Source organism: Eptatretus burgeri, chromosome 2 (genome assembly GCF_056783735.1).
Source record: "Eptatretus burgeri isolate ZD-2024b chromosome 2, Ebu_testis_v1, whole genome shotgun sequence".
Lineage (NCBI taxonomy): Eukaryota > Metazoa > Chordata > Myxini > Myxiniformes > Myxinidae > Eptatretus > Eptatretus burgeri.
Genome location: NC_140962.1, coordinates 145,584,085 through 145,599,701, shown reverse-complemented (window position 1 = coordinate 145,599,701; position 15,617 = coordinate 145,584,085). Strand labels below are relative to the sequence as shown.

General features: G+C 43.8%; 1 protein-coding gene across 1 annotated transcript in view; it reads right to left on the bottom strand.

Moving 5' to 3' along the window:
- Window positions 1-455: 455 nt before the first annotated feature.
- LOC147033439 (dynein axonemal intermediate chain 1-like) overlaps window positions 456-15,617 on the bottom strand; it is a 42,032-nt gene continuing 26,870 nt past the window's right edge. Inside the window, exons 11-15 of the mRNA XM_085871615.1 lie at window positions 13,038-13,186; window positions 12,642-12,741; window positions 12,180-12,365; window positions 964-1,082; window positions 456-832 (exon numbers count right to left, since the gene is read on the bottom strand). Coding sequence (XP_085727741.1) covers window positions 975-1,082; window positions 12,180-12,365; window positions 12,642-12,741; window positions 13,038-13,186 — 543 coding nt within the window. The 3' untranslated portion in view covers window positions 456-832; window positions 964-974. The remainder of the gene's footprint in view (window positions 833-963; window positions 1,083-12,179; window positions 12,366-12,641; window positions 12,742-13,037; window positions 13,187-15,617) is intronic.

Here is a 15,617-nt window from a genome sequence, read left to right as displayed (position 1 = left end):
TAATGCTGCAACCCAAGTTTGGTAGCATTCTGACTGGTAGGTCCTGAGAAGAATATTTTGGAAGGAATTTGAGCGAACGCCATTTTGACACACTTCCCGTCACGTGATCGGCATGACCTCTGCAATTTAACATCACAACTCCGTCATAATGTTGTAACCCAAATTTGGGGGCATTCTGACTGGTGGATCTGGAGAAGATTTTTGAAGAAAGTTACTAAGTCGGCCATTTGGACGTACTTAAAGTCACGTGACCGGAATGAGCTTTGCAATCCCTGTTTACCAGTCAGGAGAGGAATGTTGCTGCCAAATTTCAGCCGGATCGGCCCAGCGGTTTGGCCGGAGAAGTCAAAATAGGAGATGGACAGACAGACGGTGCGCGATGACAATACCTTGTCTGGAATTTAAATTCCGGATAAGCTAATAATGAACAAAGCAATAAGGTGCGACTCATCCTCTCAAATTTTCCTTGTTTGTTTATCCAATGGGAATAAGTTTTTTAAAGTTGTCTGAGTAGGAATGCCCTGTTATGTGCAAGTGTCCAAACTTCCAAAGATATTCAAAATTCAGATTAAATAAATAATTCGTGGATTTAATACAACATTGTAAGTTTTATTCAATCTAACAACATGAGCAAGGATACATGGTCTTCGTCTGTTTAGGGCCTCCTGGTAGGACAGATGATAATTTTTAGAATAGGTTGTAATCTGTAAGGATCCCATTAGGATTTCTGTTAGGGTTCCATTAGGTCCGTTTGTTATGATTCTGTGAAGTCCTCCTGTCAGGATCTGTTCGATCCTTTGCTAGCTCCAACATGCAAGGCCCTCTCCAAAATCTGTGGGATGACACAAAGGACGATTGAAATTGAAAATAAATAAATAGCAAACCATCTCATCATTTGATCCACCTTCTGTGGTTGCATCACTTTTTAAATACCGATTGATTTTCTGTAAATGATTATCTCACCCTTTGGTTCTCTACTCTGTATATGGTGGAGTCATGGTTTTTGCAATTCTGAGGAGCTCTTCCATCTTTTCCTTTTCTGCCGTAGGCCTGTGCACCATTTGAAGCTGTCCTCTTGATGGCTACAGCACAGGAGGAGAGCAGGAAGATGGAGAGGAGTGTGGGAGGAAAGAGTGGAGAAGGGAGAGGAGGTCAGATGAAAGATAAGAGAAAAGTGGGATTCATCCAAGAAGCTTATGAATCACAGTAGCCTGCAAAAGTATTCACCCCCGACCAATAATGCCACAATTAGATGAATTTCGAATTATGTGGAAACAATTTTTCCAAATGAACTTTTTTTATTCATAACTGAAGAGATCAAACTCATCGCTGTTGTAGTTGAATGTTACATGTCAGGAATACCTGTTAAAACACATGTACAAATCAAAATTCACTGGTTGAAAAAGTATTCAGCCCCTTAGGACAGAACTTGGTGGAAGCACTTTTTGCAACAATGACTGCTATGAGTATTTTTGGGAAGGTCTCCAGTAGCCTTGCACAGTAAGATGGTGAAATATTTGTCCATTCTTCATGTGAAAATTTCTCTAGTTCTGACAAGTTTGATGGGGATCGTCGATGGACTGCAATCTTCAAGTCTCACCATAAATGTTCAATTGGGTTCAAGTTAGGAGTTTGACTGGGCCACTCAAGAACATTTATTTTCTTCCTATTCAGCCACTCCAGTGTGGCTTTAGCTTTGTGCTTCGCATCATTGTCCTGCCAAAATGTGAATCTCCTTCCCAGTTTCAGATTCATGGCTGACTCGATCAGATTTTCATCGAGGATTCTCCGATGGTTTGCACTGTCCATTGTCCCTTCTATCCTGACAAGCTTTCCAGTCCCTGCTGATGAAGAGCAGCCCCATAACATGATGGTGCCACAACAACACTTGGCAGGAGGAATGGTTATGTGCAGTGTTACCGCAGGCACCTGACGTAACGCTTTGAATCTAGACCAAAAAGTTCAATTTTCATCTCGTCTGACCACAAAACGTTTCTCCACATGCCTGTAGTATCATTAATATGATTCTTCCACAAACTCTTTACGAGCTTGTAGATGCGTCTCTTTTAGTAATGGCATATTTCTTTCTGCCTGTCCATAGACACCAGCTTTGTGAAGGGAACAGGATATTGTTGATTGATGAATACTCACCCCCATTTTGGACATTGAGCCTTGCAAATATTTCCAACTCACTATTGGATTTACAGTGACATCCTAAACCAGTTTCCTGATTGCCCAGCCGCTGAGTTTAGATGGGCAACCTGATCTGGGTAGAGACTGGGTCTTATTCTTCTTTGTGTGCAGCCAGTGGCTGCTGGTTGCATCATTGGTTGAGAGCATGGCTATGCCACTGATGCAATGCCCCTATTACCAGTACACTGGTACTCATTTCGCTGACCTCAGAAGGACGATAGGCTGAGTGAATCCCACCTGGTGTTACTTCAATGTCTGACAGGGGCTCAAATTCAGAACCCTAAGATCCCAAGCCAGCCACTCCAACCGCTAAGTCATCACCAAGCTTAGAGTCTGGGTGGTTTTATACGTCTCCACTTCTTAGTGATGGATTTCACCATACTCAAAGGCAGAATGAGTGTCTGAAATCTTCCAATAACCCGCTCCTGCATGGTGCTTCTCCGTCACTTTATGTCTGACTTATTTGGAAAGCTCCTTGGTCTTCATGTTTGCCTTGTTGGTTGAACAAGTGAGTTTTGACTTTGACAAAAAAGTTTGTAAAGACTCCACCCCTCTCTCTCTCTCTCTCTTGCAAAGTCTCCCAGCGCCCCCAGTAGAGGTTTATATCGGGGTTACACACACAATTCCTTAACCATAATCCCCAATTAATTATTACCACGCACCAGCCCCTGTATGGTGCACCTTCAAACAAGATGATTTTTAAGCTGACATTTCCTAACTTACAACATCGAGATTGGCTAACTATTCGTATAAGGACCATGCTATTCTCTACATTTCTATCTGTTGTTTGGGAATGTCGAACCCCCCTCCCCCAACACAAACGTAACATTATGTTTGATCTGAAAGCATCATGAAATAAGCTCAGGTGGCATAAAAATGTGAAAACTTTGGAGGGGGGGGATGAATATTTTTTGCAGGCCAGGTTAAACAAGAAGGCCATAAACCTACTATTCATTTGCAATCGGTCACTGACTTTGACACCAATATAAATTTTTATTACGCACTCGAGACATCAAACAGCGAGATATATCGAACAAACAGTTTCAAATGGAGCACCTCGCCATTAGAGCATTTAAAATGCATCAGATATGGCAATAAATGTGAATTGTTGCTCTCAGCTTGCCGGCTCAATGACAGAAGACGCCATTTGTATTTCTGCCTCGTTCATCCCTACCCTATTCTAAAAGAATTCTAAAAGAATAGGGTAGGGAATAGGGATCTACCCTGTTTAGAATCCCATGCGAGTACGGGCCACTTGCTATTATCGGAATAATGATGGAAGACTTCAGGTAATGAGGCACATGTCTGACCTTGGTTCTCTCTTAGTTCAGATCCAGTCACGAAATGCTACACCAACTTAAAAGTCTACAATACAGACAGAACAAGACAGAGAGAGACGAAGAGAGAGTGGGACAGAGAGCCTCACTGGCGTTCATAGATTACGGGAGATCTGAGAACCAATGTGGACTCACTCATTCACTCACCGACACACTGCAGCTAACCTGTACATACTCTAAGTTCAGGGTTTCAGTGGGGCATCCCATTTAAATCTGACATCCTTCAGTGAAAGAGAGATCAGGGGTTTTCTGCATGTGGACCTGTGAAGGTTTAATGACTCAACGATCCCGATGCCATGATGGCTCAATTTTAACCCGCTGTGGGCTGGTCCGTGGAGGATATTCAGCTTGTCGTCTTATATCTATCTACACTTTGAGGTATTCTTTTTGCTGAACTCCCTCAGATATTCATTGGACCTGTCCGTTGGACATTGCCCTTCTCCTGTTACGTGGGAGACGATATCATCGCTGATCATTGTATTAATTTGGTGGCGCTATTTTGGTGATTCACGCGCCATCTCGAGAAGGTTATCGGTGTGTTGACCGGTGCTTACTTTCAGAGCTCATCGTCCCTCAAATCCCTCCTGCGTTTCAAGCAAATCGTCCTTTTCAGCTTGGAGTCCCCATCTTAGTAATCTGTGCTACGGCTGTAATGGTTGAAACGGGTTCTTTGTGCTTTGGTGATTTAGGAAGTCACCTTCTGAGGACTTGTTGAACGTGACTGTGTCGGCTTCACTACCGTATTTGTGCGCACCCTCCGGACTTGGACCAGAGCAAGTGGGTTCACAGCCGACCTTTCGCCCTATTATGACCTGCTGTGGTTAATGTGCAAACTCTGTGATTCGGCTGAGTTGGCACGTCGAGAGAAGTGAGTTAACTTATAGTTGGCTGATCGTATAACATTTATACTCCTTAGCCCATGCTGGTGAAGCGAAAATTGGCGGGTGAGGTTGAGCAATCGGTCGCGTACATATGTATGTGTCTGCATTTTGCTCAGGATATACATCGGAAACCGTTCAAAGGAGGAAATTGAAACTTTACGATACGTTTCATGAATGACCATTTGTTATCACTCATATTGAGCAGACATCGAAAACTTCCGGTTCCGGTTTTGGAGCAGCAAGAGGTCTCCTTCGGGGCTCCCTGCTGACGTTCTCAAAGCTAAGTTTCCGGTTGTTATTTGTCCCGTTTTAACTGTTTAATTCTCTCACCTACATGTTACTGTGTGTTGCTAGTTCGGTTTTGTTTCAAAAATCGTGCTATTTTGTGAGTATTTTTGTCCACGTTCTTACCTGTGCTTGAGGCCTAGGCCTAGACTTGAGGCCTACCGGTTCCACTCGGTGTTCGATCGTTTTTTTTTTTGTTTGTTTTTTATCCCCATTACCTTCAATTTCTATCCTCCCCATTACCTTCAATTTTGATCCTCCCCACTTTCCAAACATCCCCCATTCTCCCAACTAATCTCTTTCTTATCTCAAAAAAAAAATAAATAAATAAATAAATAAATACCCTACAACAACAACAACAACAACAACAACAACAACAACAACACGCTCACCTTCTCCCGATTTTGCTTCTTCTTCTTCCTCTTAACTTCCTCCTCGTCTTCTTCCTCGATTTTTTTTTACACTTCCATGACCTAATCTGTTGAACTCTCTCATACATTATTTTTAACAACAAAAACGATCTTATAATGCTTCATCTTCCTCTCTCACACATGTGGTACTCTTTACTGTTTCACAATGCACTACTCTTCTGCTATTTTAACAGACTGCTCTCATTTCGACCTCTCCTTCATTCCTTGCCTAAAAAATCCAACGATTACAGCGCTTCTTCTCTCCATTCTCTGAATTCGCCTTCATTGCATCCATCAACAATTGTGTTAAATCGCATCTCTGACCTAAAACTTTTAAAAACCACAGTTTGCCATGGATGCTCGCTTTCCATCAACCATTCTTTTTTTCCAACTTCAGTGCCAACTCACCCCCCTCACCCCTCACTCTCACTCTCAAAGCAACCATCCCACTCTTCTCCCTCCAAGCCTCCCTCTCACCTCTCTCAAAAATTCCCCCTCACCTTTCTCCCACCTTTCATCCCCCTCACTCTTCCTTCTCAAAGTTGCCCCCTCTCTCATCCACCAACCTGCCTCCCTCCACTGCCCTCTCACCTCCATCTCTTCACTTCACCTCCTCAAATCCTCAACTGCCTTCTTCCTTGTCTCTTGTCCCCCCTCTCCCCCAGCACCACAGAGCCTTTTCTCCTCCTCATTCGGCCCCCTCCCCTCGTTATTCTGCAATACCCCACACTCCTTCAGCAACCCTCCTTACCTGCCCCCCTCGTCCCTTGTCCTACCCTCCCCCTCCCCCTCCACCTCCTGCACCCAAAGCCTCCTCCCCTTCCTCTTCATTAAAAGTGTGGACCTCAAATATCCGGGGCCTTCGCTCAAACTTTTCAGATCTTTCCATACAGGTTGCCACTGACAAACCAGACATTATCTGCCTAACAGAAACTTTCCTCTCCCAAGACGTGTCTGACTCCCAAGTATCTCTCCCTGGCTACTCCCTCTTACGGTATGACAGACCTGAGCCTCGTCCTGGTGGAGGTGTTGCTCTCTTCATCAAAGACTCTATTCCTCACTCTCCATGCACTGCTCTCACTCCCCCACACCCCCAGGAATACCTCTGGCTTCGGCTTCCCCTCCACTCCCACCTCATGTTTATATGTGTACTGTACCGTCCACCGAACAGTGATGACTCCATCTACACCTCACTATCCGAAAACATGGACCATCTTCTATCTTCTCATCCAAACTCTCTCTTCCTCTTATGTGGTGACTTCAATTGTCATCACGCCAGTTGGCTAGGTGTGGGTACCTCTCTCACCTGCCCATGGCACCTCAGCAAAAGCTTTCTGCGACTCATTGGGACTGACTCAATCGGTCAACTTCCCGACCCGGATCTCAACCAATGGTACTCCATCTCTTCTGGATCTGGTTTTGACAAATTTCCCTGACAATATCTGCTGCTCTTCCTTCGCTCCAATTGGTTCTTCTGACCACGTCCTTGTCAAAGTGGACATCTCTCTGGCTGTTATCAGAGAACCACCTCACCGCCGTCGAGTCTGGCATTTCACTCAAGCCGACTGGCAGGGTCTCCGAGCAGCCATCAAACTTACAGACTGGTCTCCTATCACTACTTTCTCAAACATCAACTCATACTGGGAATTCTTTCAAAGAAACTTGCTCTCCCTCATGCACAGATTTATCCCTTCTCGTGTTCAGTTGTCTTACCCTTCCTCCCGCCCTTGGTTTACTGAAGCTTGTGGCGAGGCAGTTGTCCTGAAACAACTTGCCTTTGCCTCATGGAAAGCAAACCCAACTGAGGGCAATCTCAGTTCTTTCCACAAAGCTCGGAACAAGTGTGTATCTACCCTCAGGAGAGCCAGAAAACAACATCTTTCTCATCTCAAGTCTGAACTCTCAAACCTCTCTCCCTCCTCAAAATCCTGGTGGCGTTTAATCAAATCTGTTTCTGGTGTATGTTCCCCCTCCATCCCCTCCCTTACCTCAAATGGCCGCACTGCTGATTCCACACGTGATAAAGCTGAATGTCTAAACTCGCTGTTTGCAGCTAAATCTTGTGTCCTAAACCCATCACTATCTCTACCCACTTTACCCAGTCGCACCCAACTGTCCCTGGACTCTGTATCCTTTTCTCCTGACAAGGTGGAGAGCTTGCTTTCAAACCTCGAGTCAGATTCTGCAACCGGTCCAGACGGCATCAGCCCACGTGTCCTCAAAGCCTGCTCTTCTGCTCTTGCTCACCCTCTCTGTTCTATTCACCCTCTCATTTGCCCAAGGTCATCTGCCATCTGCTTGGAAATCTGCTAACATCACTGCCCTGCATAAAAAAGGTGCAAAAACAGATCCCTATAACTACAGACCAATCAGCCTTCTCCCAATCATCAGCAAGGTGATGGAATCCATCATCGCTTCAGATATGAAATCCTTCCTCTTCTCCAATGGCTTGATTTCCAATCATCAATTGGGTTTCAGACCAGGTCACTCTACCCTGGATATGCTGCTTCTGCTCTCCCATCAATGGATGGAGGTCCTCAATGCCAGACAGGAAATCCGAGCCGTATCCCTGGACATATCACGTGCTTTTGACACAGTCTGGCACCCTGCCCTACTCACCAAACTCTCTTCCCATGGTATTCAAGGCCATCTCCACTCATGGCTCGCAGACTTCCTCTCCTGTCGCAGTCAACGTGTGGCCCTAAATGGAGTTCTTTCATCCCCTCTTCCTGTGCAGGCTGGAGTTCCTCAAGGTAGCGTTCTGGGCCCTGTTCTTTTTCTGGTTTTCATCAATGATCTCTCGGACTCTCTGGAAAATCCTCTATTTCTCTTTGCCGACGACTCCACCCTCTGCCGTACCATCTGTCATCCCTCAGACCGGCAAGCAGCAGCTTCTTCGCTCACTGCAGATCTGGATAAAATCACAAACTGGTCCAACACGTGGAACATGTCTTTCAATCCAGACAAATCTCACACTCTCACTATGTCTCTTCGAAAGGACCGTTTACAAAACCCCCCCATCCACTTTCTCAACAATCCTTTGGAAGAAGTCTTTTCTTTCAAGCTTCTAGGTCTCACTATCTGCCATGACCTTTCCTGGGAAAGTCACATTTCCAACCTCGCCTCAAAAGCCAGTCGCCGACTGGGAATCCTCCGTCGTGCTAAGTCCTTCCTCGGCCCTCTTGAGCTCCTGACCACTTACAAAGCTTTTGTCCGTAGCCTGATGGAGTACTGCTCTCCCCTCTGGGCTGGTGCTCCTGCCTCCCACCTTTCTCGGCTTAACGCTGTCGAAACCAGGGCATTTAAGATCATCGGCATCTCCCGCAATGAAGCTGAGTCTTTGGGCCTCTCACTCAATCACCGCAGGTTGGTCGGTGGTCTTTCTGTCTTCTACCGACTCCTCTCCAGCCTTGCCCCCCCTGCTCTCTCTGCGATTTGTCCCCACCACATTTACACAGGGCGCTCAAGGTCCGCCAACAACCCCCTTCTGGTAAAACTACCAAAATCACGAATCACTGCTCATCTTCACTCTTTCATTCCTCTTTTTCCCGCCTTTGGAATAAACTTTCTCACTCTATTCAATCCCATTCTTCCCTCCAGGCTTTCAAAACAGCTGTTCACCACCACCTCTTATCTTCCCCCATCCAAATCCTCGATCTTTTCTAATCCACCCAAGCCCACTTCCTTCATTTCTCCTGCTTTCCTTCCTGAAAGTCCCTGAAATGTCCATCTTCTCTTCGCCATGTTCCCCGTCCCATCCCCATCCCTCTCCCTTCCACAGTTCACCTAATGTGTCTGTTCCCCACTGTTTTGTCCCTTCCACTCCCGCCCCTCTTGTCTCATGCCTCCTTGCTGTGAGTTGTGTGTTTGCTCTCATACGAGCCTCGACCAAGGTATACAAAAAAAATATAAAAAAAAACTGTTCGAAATTCGTATCATTGTAATCGCTTCAGTGACTGCTGATAGCCAGTGAGTTGGTGTCAAAGCCACCCAATGCTCGCCTGTTTATGCATTTATCGTTTTTAAAAGACTCGTCTAATAATATTTTTTATAAAGCATTGCAGTGAAGTCTGATCCAAATAATTTTAAAGCAATATATGTATTTGTATATTGTAATCAGTAAAAAATAGTGTGGTAGATAAAAACATTAGAAAGGAAATAACTTGCACCAAAAACTTTAACATTTTCACGCTCACGCTCACGCCGGGGGTATCGCTATAGCTCTCTGTTCTTCGAACAGGCGAGCTAAAAAGTAATATGTAGTGTTTTGACTTCACAAATATTGAGTCTCTGAAAAAGGTGCACCAACAAAATTTATTTCATTTGCACTTCATTGCATCCCTATTAATTATAGTTATATTAAGTACACATATTAAATGAATGGCAAGCATCTAGTATAAACAGGCGAGCATTGGGTGGCTTTGACACCACCTTAGGTTGAAATAAAAAAAAAATTTTTTAAATCATTTGTTAATTTCAACTTCACTACACCAATAGTATACCCCAAAGGAACCTCCATGCCAAATACCAGTATCCAGGTACACATATTAATGAATGGCAAGCTTCTAAATAACTTGCACCAAAAACTTTAACATTGATGTGCTACAAAAAAGTTAAGTTCAAAACAGGTCAAAAATTTAAAACATTTGGAATTATTTTTTTTAATTTCAACTTCACTACATCAATAATATACCCCAAAGGAACCTCCATGCCAACTATCAGCATCCTCGTACACATATTAAATTAATGGCAAGCTTCTAAATAACTTGCACCAAAAACTTTAACATTTTCACGCTCACGCTCACGCCGGGGGTATCGCTGTAGCTCTCTGTTCTTCGAACAGGCGAGTTCAAAAGCGAAGAAGGAGAACCCGACAAACTACTTGGCATTTCAAGGATTTCCCGGTTTATACTTTATCGGTCTATTCTGGCATCTTTATCAGCCTTGTAGTTGTGAAAACACTCAAGAACGAGAATAAAATCCACGTTGTAAAGGCTTATGAATGTACTCTTCAGCAGACTGTTCAAAATATAATTGTGGATAGATGCAATTACAAATTTGCCGCCAAAAGAGTGGGCTTGCACCCAAACCTTCTCAAGACCACGTGGGGTAAGTATTCGTGCATACCATCGTGGTCACCCATCCCTCACACAACAGAAGACGGAGTTTTGCAATCGCTTCCGTGTGGCTGTTCCGTGTGTCTGTCCGGGCCGTAACTTTTATACCATTTCAGCTTTTGTCATCAAATCTTCAACAAAGCTTTGTTACGAGCATATGGAGAAGACAAATTAATAATTTTATTATCATAATAATATAATATATAATATATAATAATAATAAATAAAAATAATTTTCATCAACCAATTATTATTATTCAAACCTTTTTTTTGGCATTTTTGGCAAACACCTATCCAATTGACACACCATTTTCAGGGTAGGAGCGACCCCCGCCCCCTCCCAGCCCCATGGAGAATATCTTAATTACGATTGTGACGTTATCGGTCACGTGGTATGGCAGCCATCTTGGATTAAACACAAACAATTGCAGCATTATATTTCTGAAATCGCTGATGGGAAAAATTTGAAACTTGGCACGTCTCATCCTATTCCCAATGGGGAATACAGGATTGCCAGGATGACGTTATCAGTGAAGTGGTGGACCAGCCACCAATGTTTTAATCAAAATCCTAGTTTACCATTGAGATTCAGTGTGTTATGCCCAGGCTCTAACATTAAAAAAATTGAGCTTTTGTCATCAAATCTGCAACAAGCCTTTATTATGAGATTGTGGAGAATGGAGATTAATAAAAATGTACAATCTTTTTAAATTATCGTTTTCGTCAAGTTTAGTTAGAGTACAAAGCGGACGTGGACGGGCTGGGCATTGTCGGATGCTTTCTTGTTTCATTTGAAATTCTTCAGCAAATCATTTATTGATACATTTGATTCATGTGATTGTGCTTATAGGAGACAATAATAAGGATTATTAAATAGTTCATGGAATGTTACCCTTCTGTTTCCTGTCATTTGTTGCTTTCACCCTCAAAACAACACCAAGGACGCATCAGTGTCTTTTCTTTTCTGTCATGACGCCCTGCGGGTGATCTCTGAACAAGCTACGGTGCCCTGTTTTAAGACCTCTATTTTATTAATCAATCCATTAATGGTTACCTCCAGTGTGACCACTCCTCATTTTCATCAATGCCGAGGTGAGCCAATGAAAAAATCCAAGAATTCACAAGGTTTCGGAAAAGCGATGATAATAGAAAACCTATACGCCAAGAAAACCTATAGAAAACCAAGACGCCAAGGTGAACAACGAATAGCCAAGATCTTGTGAAAAAAGCCAAGGAGTGGTCACACTGGTTACTTCATTTGAGAAAATGAGGTCAGGCTGGGTCAAGGGTTATCAACATCTCTTCTTTAGATGGCTGTAAGCAACACAGATATATAAACTATAAGGGCACTTGGTGGAACACACACCTGCACCACATAATTCCTGATCCACGAGAACATATCGGGCCCTATACATTTTTAAAATATCATACTAAACAGTACTATATCGTTTTTGGCCTGATATCTCAATGGTGAAGAATCACTTTAAAAATCAAATAATTCTCATATCCAAATCCGGATTGGGATCTTCACCAAAATCGAATCAATTTGTCCTTGCGGCACACCAAACCTGTCCACCAAGTTTCGTCCGAATCCGTCCACAAGCTTTTGAGATATCGTGCTATATATCGGTTTCGCCCAATCTCTCAATGGTGAAGAATCACTTAAAAAAATTCTAGTCGGCGAATCCCGATCCGGATCTTCACCAAAATCTAATCAGTTCGTCCTTGTCACACACCGAACCAGTTCATAAAATTTCATCCGGATCCGTCCACAACTTTTTGAGATATCCTGTACACAAAGAAACAGACAAACAAACAAACAGAAAAAGACAGAAAGGGGTGAAAACATAACCATCACCTTCAATGGCAGAGGTAATAATGTTTTTTTTTTAAGCTTTGCTTTAGCATGCCAGGTGTAATATACTGTGTGGTGAGTGTAAGTACTTAAGTCCAAACCTTGGGCTGACAACGGAGGTTTGGTGAGAGTTTAAAGGTTGCAACATAACCTCGATCATCTGCGACAGCGATCACAGGCTCAGAGAGACTGAAAACCAGGCGGGTAAGTTTGCTCTTCTTATGTATGGCCACGAATTGCTGGCACAAGGCCTCATACTTGTTGACTGCCAAGTCGAACACGAGTACCTGAAAAAAAGGTGATACATTTGAGGCAAATTGCACGAGTATGATCAGCATTGCTGGCATTTGTTTGACCTGCAGAATATTCTTCTTCATCATTGACCTCTGTTTAAATTTATTCAGAAGTTGAACAAGTGACACGAAAGGAGGAAAAGAAAGCCCCAGGAAATGCTCAGAGTTAGAGAGATATCCATTGGATGTTAAGGTAAGGTCCTCCAAATGAAAATCCTGTGTGTTATTTACAATGCCCTCATCATTTCTATCAACGGATCGTGTACAAACCTTTCCATTGCTGGTGGCAGCTGCAAACACAGTGGAGGAATAAGGAGCCCAAACAACATCGACAATGGGGACCCACAGGTTAAATACATACAGCGGGATCCTGCCAGGGATTTGAAGAAAACACAAAAGGTAAAATTACACATTTCAGGATGTTTGGTCGAACTACAAATTTAACATAAACATGTCAGACTCATCAAGGCTGCAGATTATGCCATGGACCCGCCGTTCAGAAAGCTTCTGGCCTGAAATGGTCGAAACCTCGATCATGGCCGGTGCCCACCTGATCCAAGAACAAAATCAAACATGACCTATTGTCCATAAATATGTGTTGTGTGCTAATTAAATGATATTTCATGTTCAGTTAACATGTTGTTTTTCAGTGAAACATGTTGGTGCCTGGAGGTATGATCCCAGATCTTGATGCTGTAGTCGGCACTGCAGGAAATGAACACATTCGGATGGAAGTAGTTCCAGCGCACTACTTCCACGGCCATGTTGTGAGCGGAAAACGATTCCATGTACCGTGTACTGTACATTGTTGAACACTGCACACCCAGTGGCAAGATGAGAACACATTATACATGTAGCAAACACACTTGCATCTGAGCTATCTCGCCAAACAATAACCCTAACACAAGGCTCCGTCGGTCATGATTTTTTTTTGATATCGATATACCAGTGGAATAGTATATGTTTCGATATCTATATATTGTTGTGGGGCCGGGACGTCGGTCACGAGCACCACTGCCAGAGGGAGCCGCAAGTCGGCTCGACCGATCGCCCGGAATGTATAGGTCGTACTTCTCCAGGAAAGTCCAAACAAGTACGGGTCCCTTTCAGACCGAACTCGCCAACAGATAGACCCGCGTGGAATAGGGTGAATAGCCAAATTTCTATATACCTAAGTATCCACGCGGGAAATCTACCAGGGAAATTCACCCTCAGCCGACTTTGTCCGAATCGAGTCGCTATCGCCGACTCGGATCCGGCGTAACCGAGCAGAATAACCAAAGTCGGGCCGGACCAAATGAACAAGTTACCAACACTAATCCACAAACACGCGTCATGTCGAGCCAATAAAAGAAACACAAAACGATCTGATACATTCAACAATGGGGGTATTTATTAACAATAATGGGGGGGGGGTTAGGGGAGCACGTAAGAGGCAGAGCTAAACCGACTACAAGAAATGCAATGCAATTTATACAGCACACAGCACTTATACAGTTGCACTACTTAAAGACTGGCGCCCACACACAGACACGCACACACAGACAGAAGTGGACCAAAATGGTCTTTAATGGGACCTCTAACCCGGAGGATAGTCGGGCTGAGATCAGTGGTAGGCAGGCTACCTTGCCGCGAGCGCGCGGCTGGGCATCCCCTTCTCCCCGGAGCTCCAGTCACCGTCCGACGGACCAGCGCAGCTGAACCCAACTAAGGTGAATCGTGGTCGTCGCCCCAGCTCGACCATTTGGAGGAGGCAGTGGATGAGGGCGAGGGCCAGGGCTGACGGCGACTTTGACAGTGAAGAAATCTCTCCTCCTTTTCTCTGGCTCCATCCTAGCTCGCTGGCTCGCTCTGTCCTCTTCTCACTCCTTTTATATCCTCCGGCATGCTCCCCTCCCCCTCCTCAGCACGCGGAGGGAGGAAGCGTTGTTCTTTTCCGAGGAGGGTTGTTCTTGCAGAGAATGGTTGTTCTTGGTGGAGGAGGGCTGTTCTTGCGGAGAATGGTTGTTCTTGGTGGAGGAGGGCTGTTCTTGCGGAGAATGGTTGTTCTTGGTGGAGAATGGTAAAACCACTAACTATTAAAATAAATCACAGCGCATTTTCATTGATTTACCCTTTAGACAAGGGACAGGACCCTATCTATAAAGCACGTACTTAATGAGATAACTGAGCTTTCGGAACCTGAATGTTGTGTGCGATAGATTTCCAAATTCGTAACAATATGTCCAAATGTTTTCCTTTAATCCAATATGACTGCCATATCATGTGGCCTATGACATCAGAGTTATCAATAAAACATTCTCCATGTTGAGTCCCTCCTATGTTTGAAGTTTCGCATTGATTGTACAGGCGGTTTCAGAGAAAAACATTTTAAAGGTGAAAAAAAAAAAATATATATATATATATATATATATATATATATATATATATATATATATATATATATATATATATATATATATATACAGTTATACACGGACAGACACACCCACAAAGACACAACAGTGTTCGTTGAGTGATCCACTGACACATCTGCAAGAACTTTAATATCTCAGTCCCAGAAAAGTCTGGGAAACATGAACCAAAAGTGATAATTGAGAACAAGGAAGTAATGCGCACATGCCTGATGGTCATGTAACCTGATGATCCCAGAGCATGAACGTAGAAAACAAAGCATTGTGACCGGATGTAGTACTTGGATATAAAAAGAAAAAACGACATTGCTAATTGAGGTAGCAGTTCCCAGCGATTTTGGCTTCAACAATGGAGAAATCAAAAAAAATGACTGGATACCAAGATCCACAAAAATGAAGTGAAAATATCATGGAAGTTGAAGAGATCCAAAATTATACCAGTGATTATTGGAGCAACAGGAATGATGAAGAAGAACCTTACAGATATCTTAAAAACCACCCTTCGGAATATTGCAACAAAGGAACTGCAGTTGGAAGCTGTCCGGGACTCGGTGACAATCCTGAAAAAAAGCCCTCAGAACAAAACTTGGAGAACAAAGCAGCTTCACAGCTTCGTCCATGAATCGTGATCCCCCCCCTCCCCTCTTACCGAAATGGAGGTGGATACTTCGAGACCTGGGAGGACTCCATTTCACCTTCTGAAACCCACATATGGAGATAGCAACCAACAACACACACCAATAATCTCACATCCTCTTCCGGGGCTGACACTCATGTATGAATTTAGCAAACGCCAAGAATCGGGTCATTCTGACAGAAGAGTGTGTGGTCA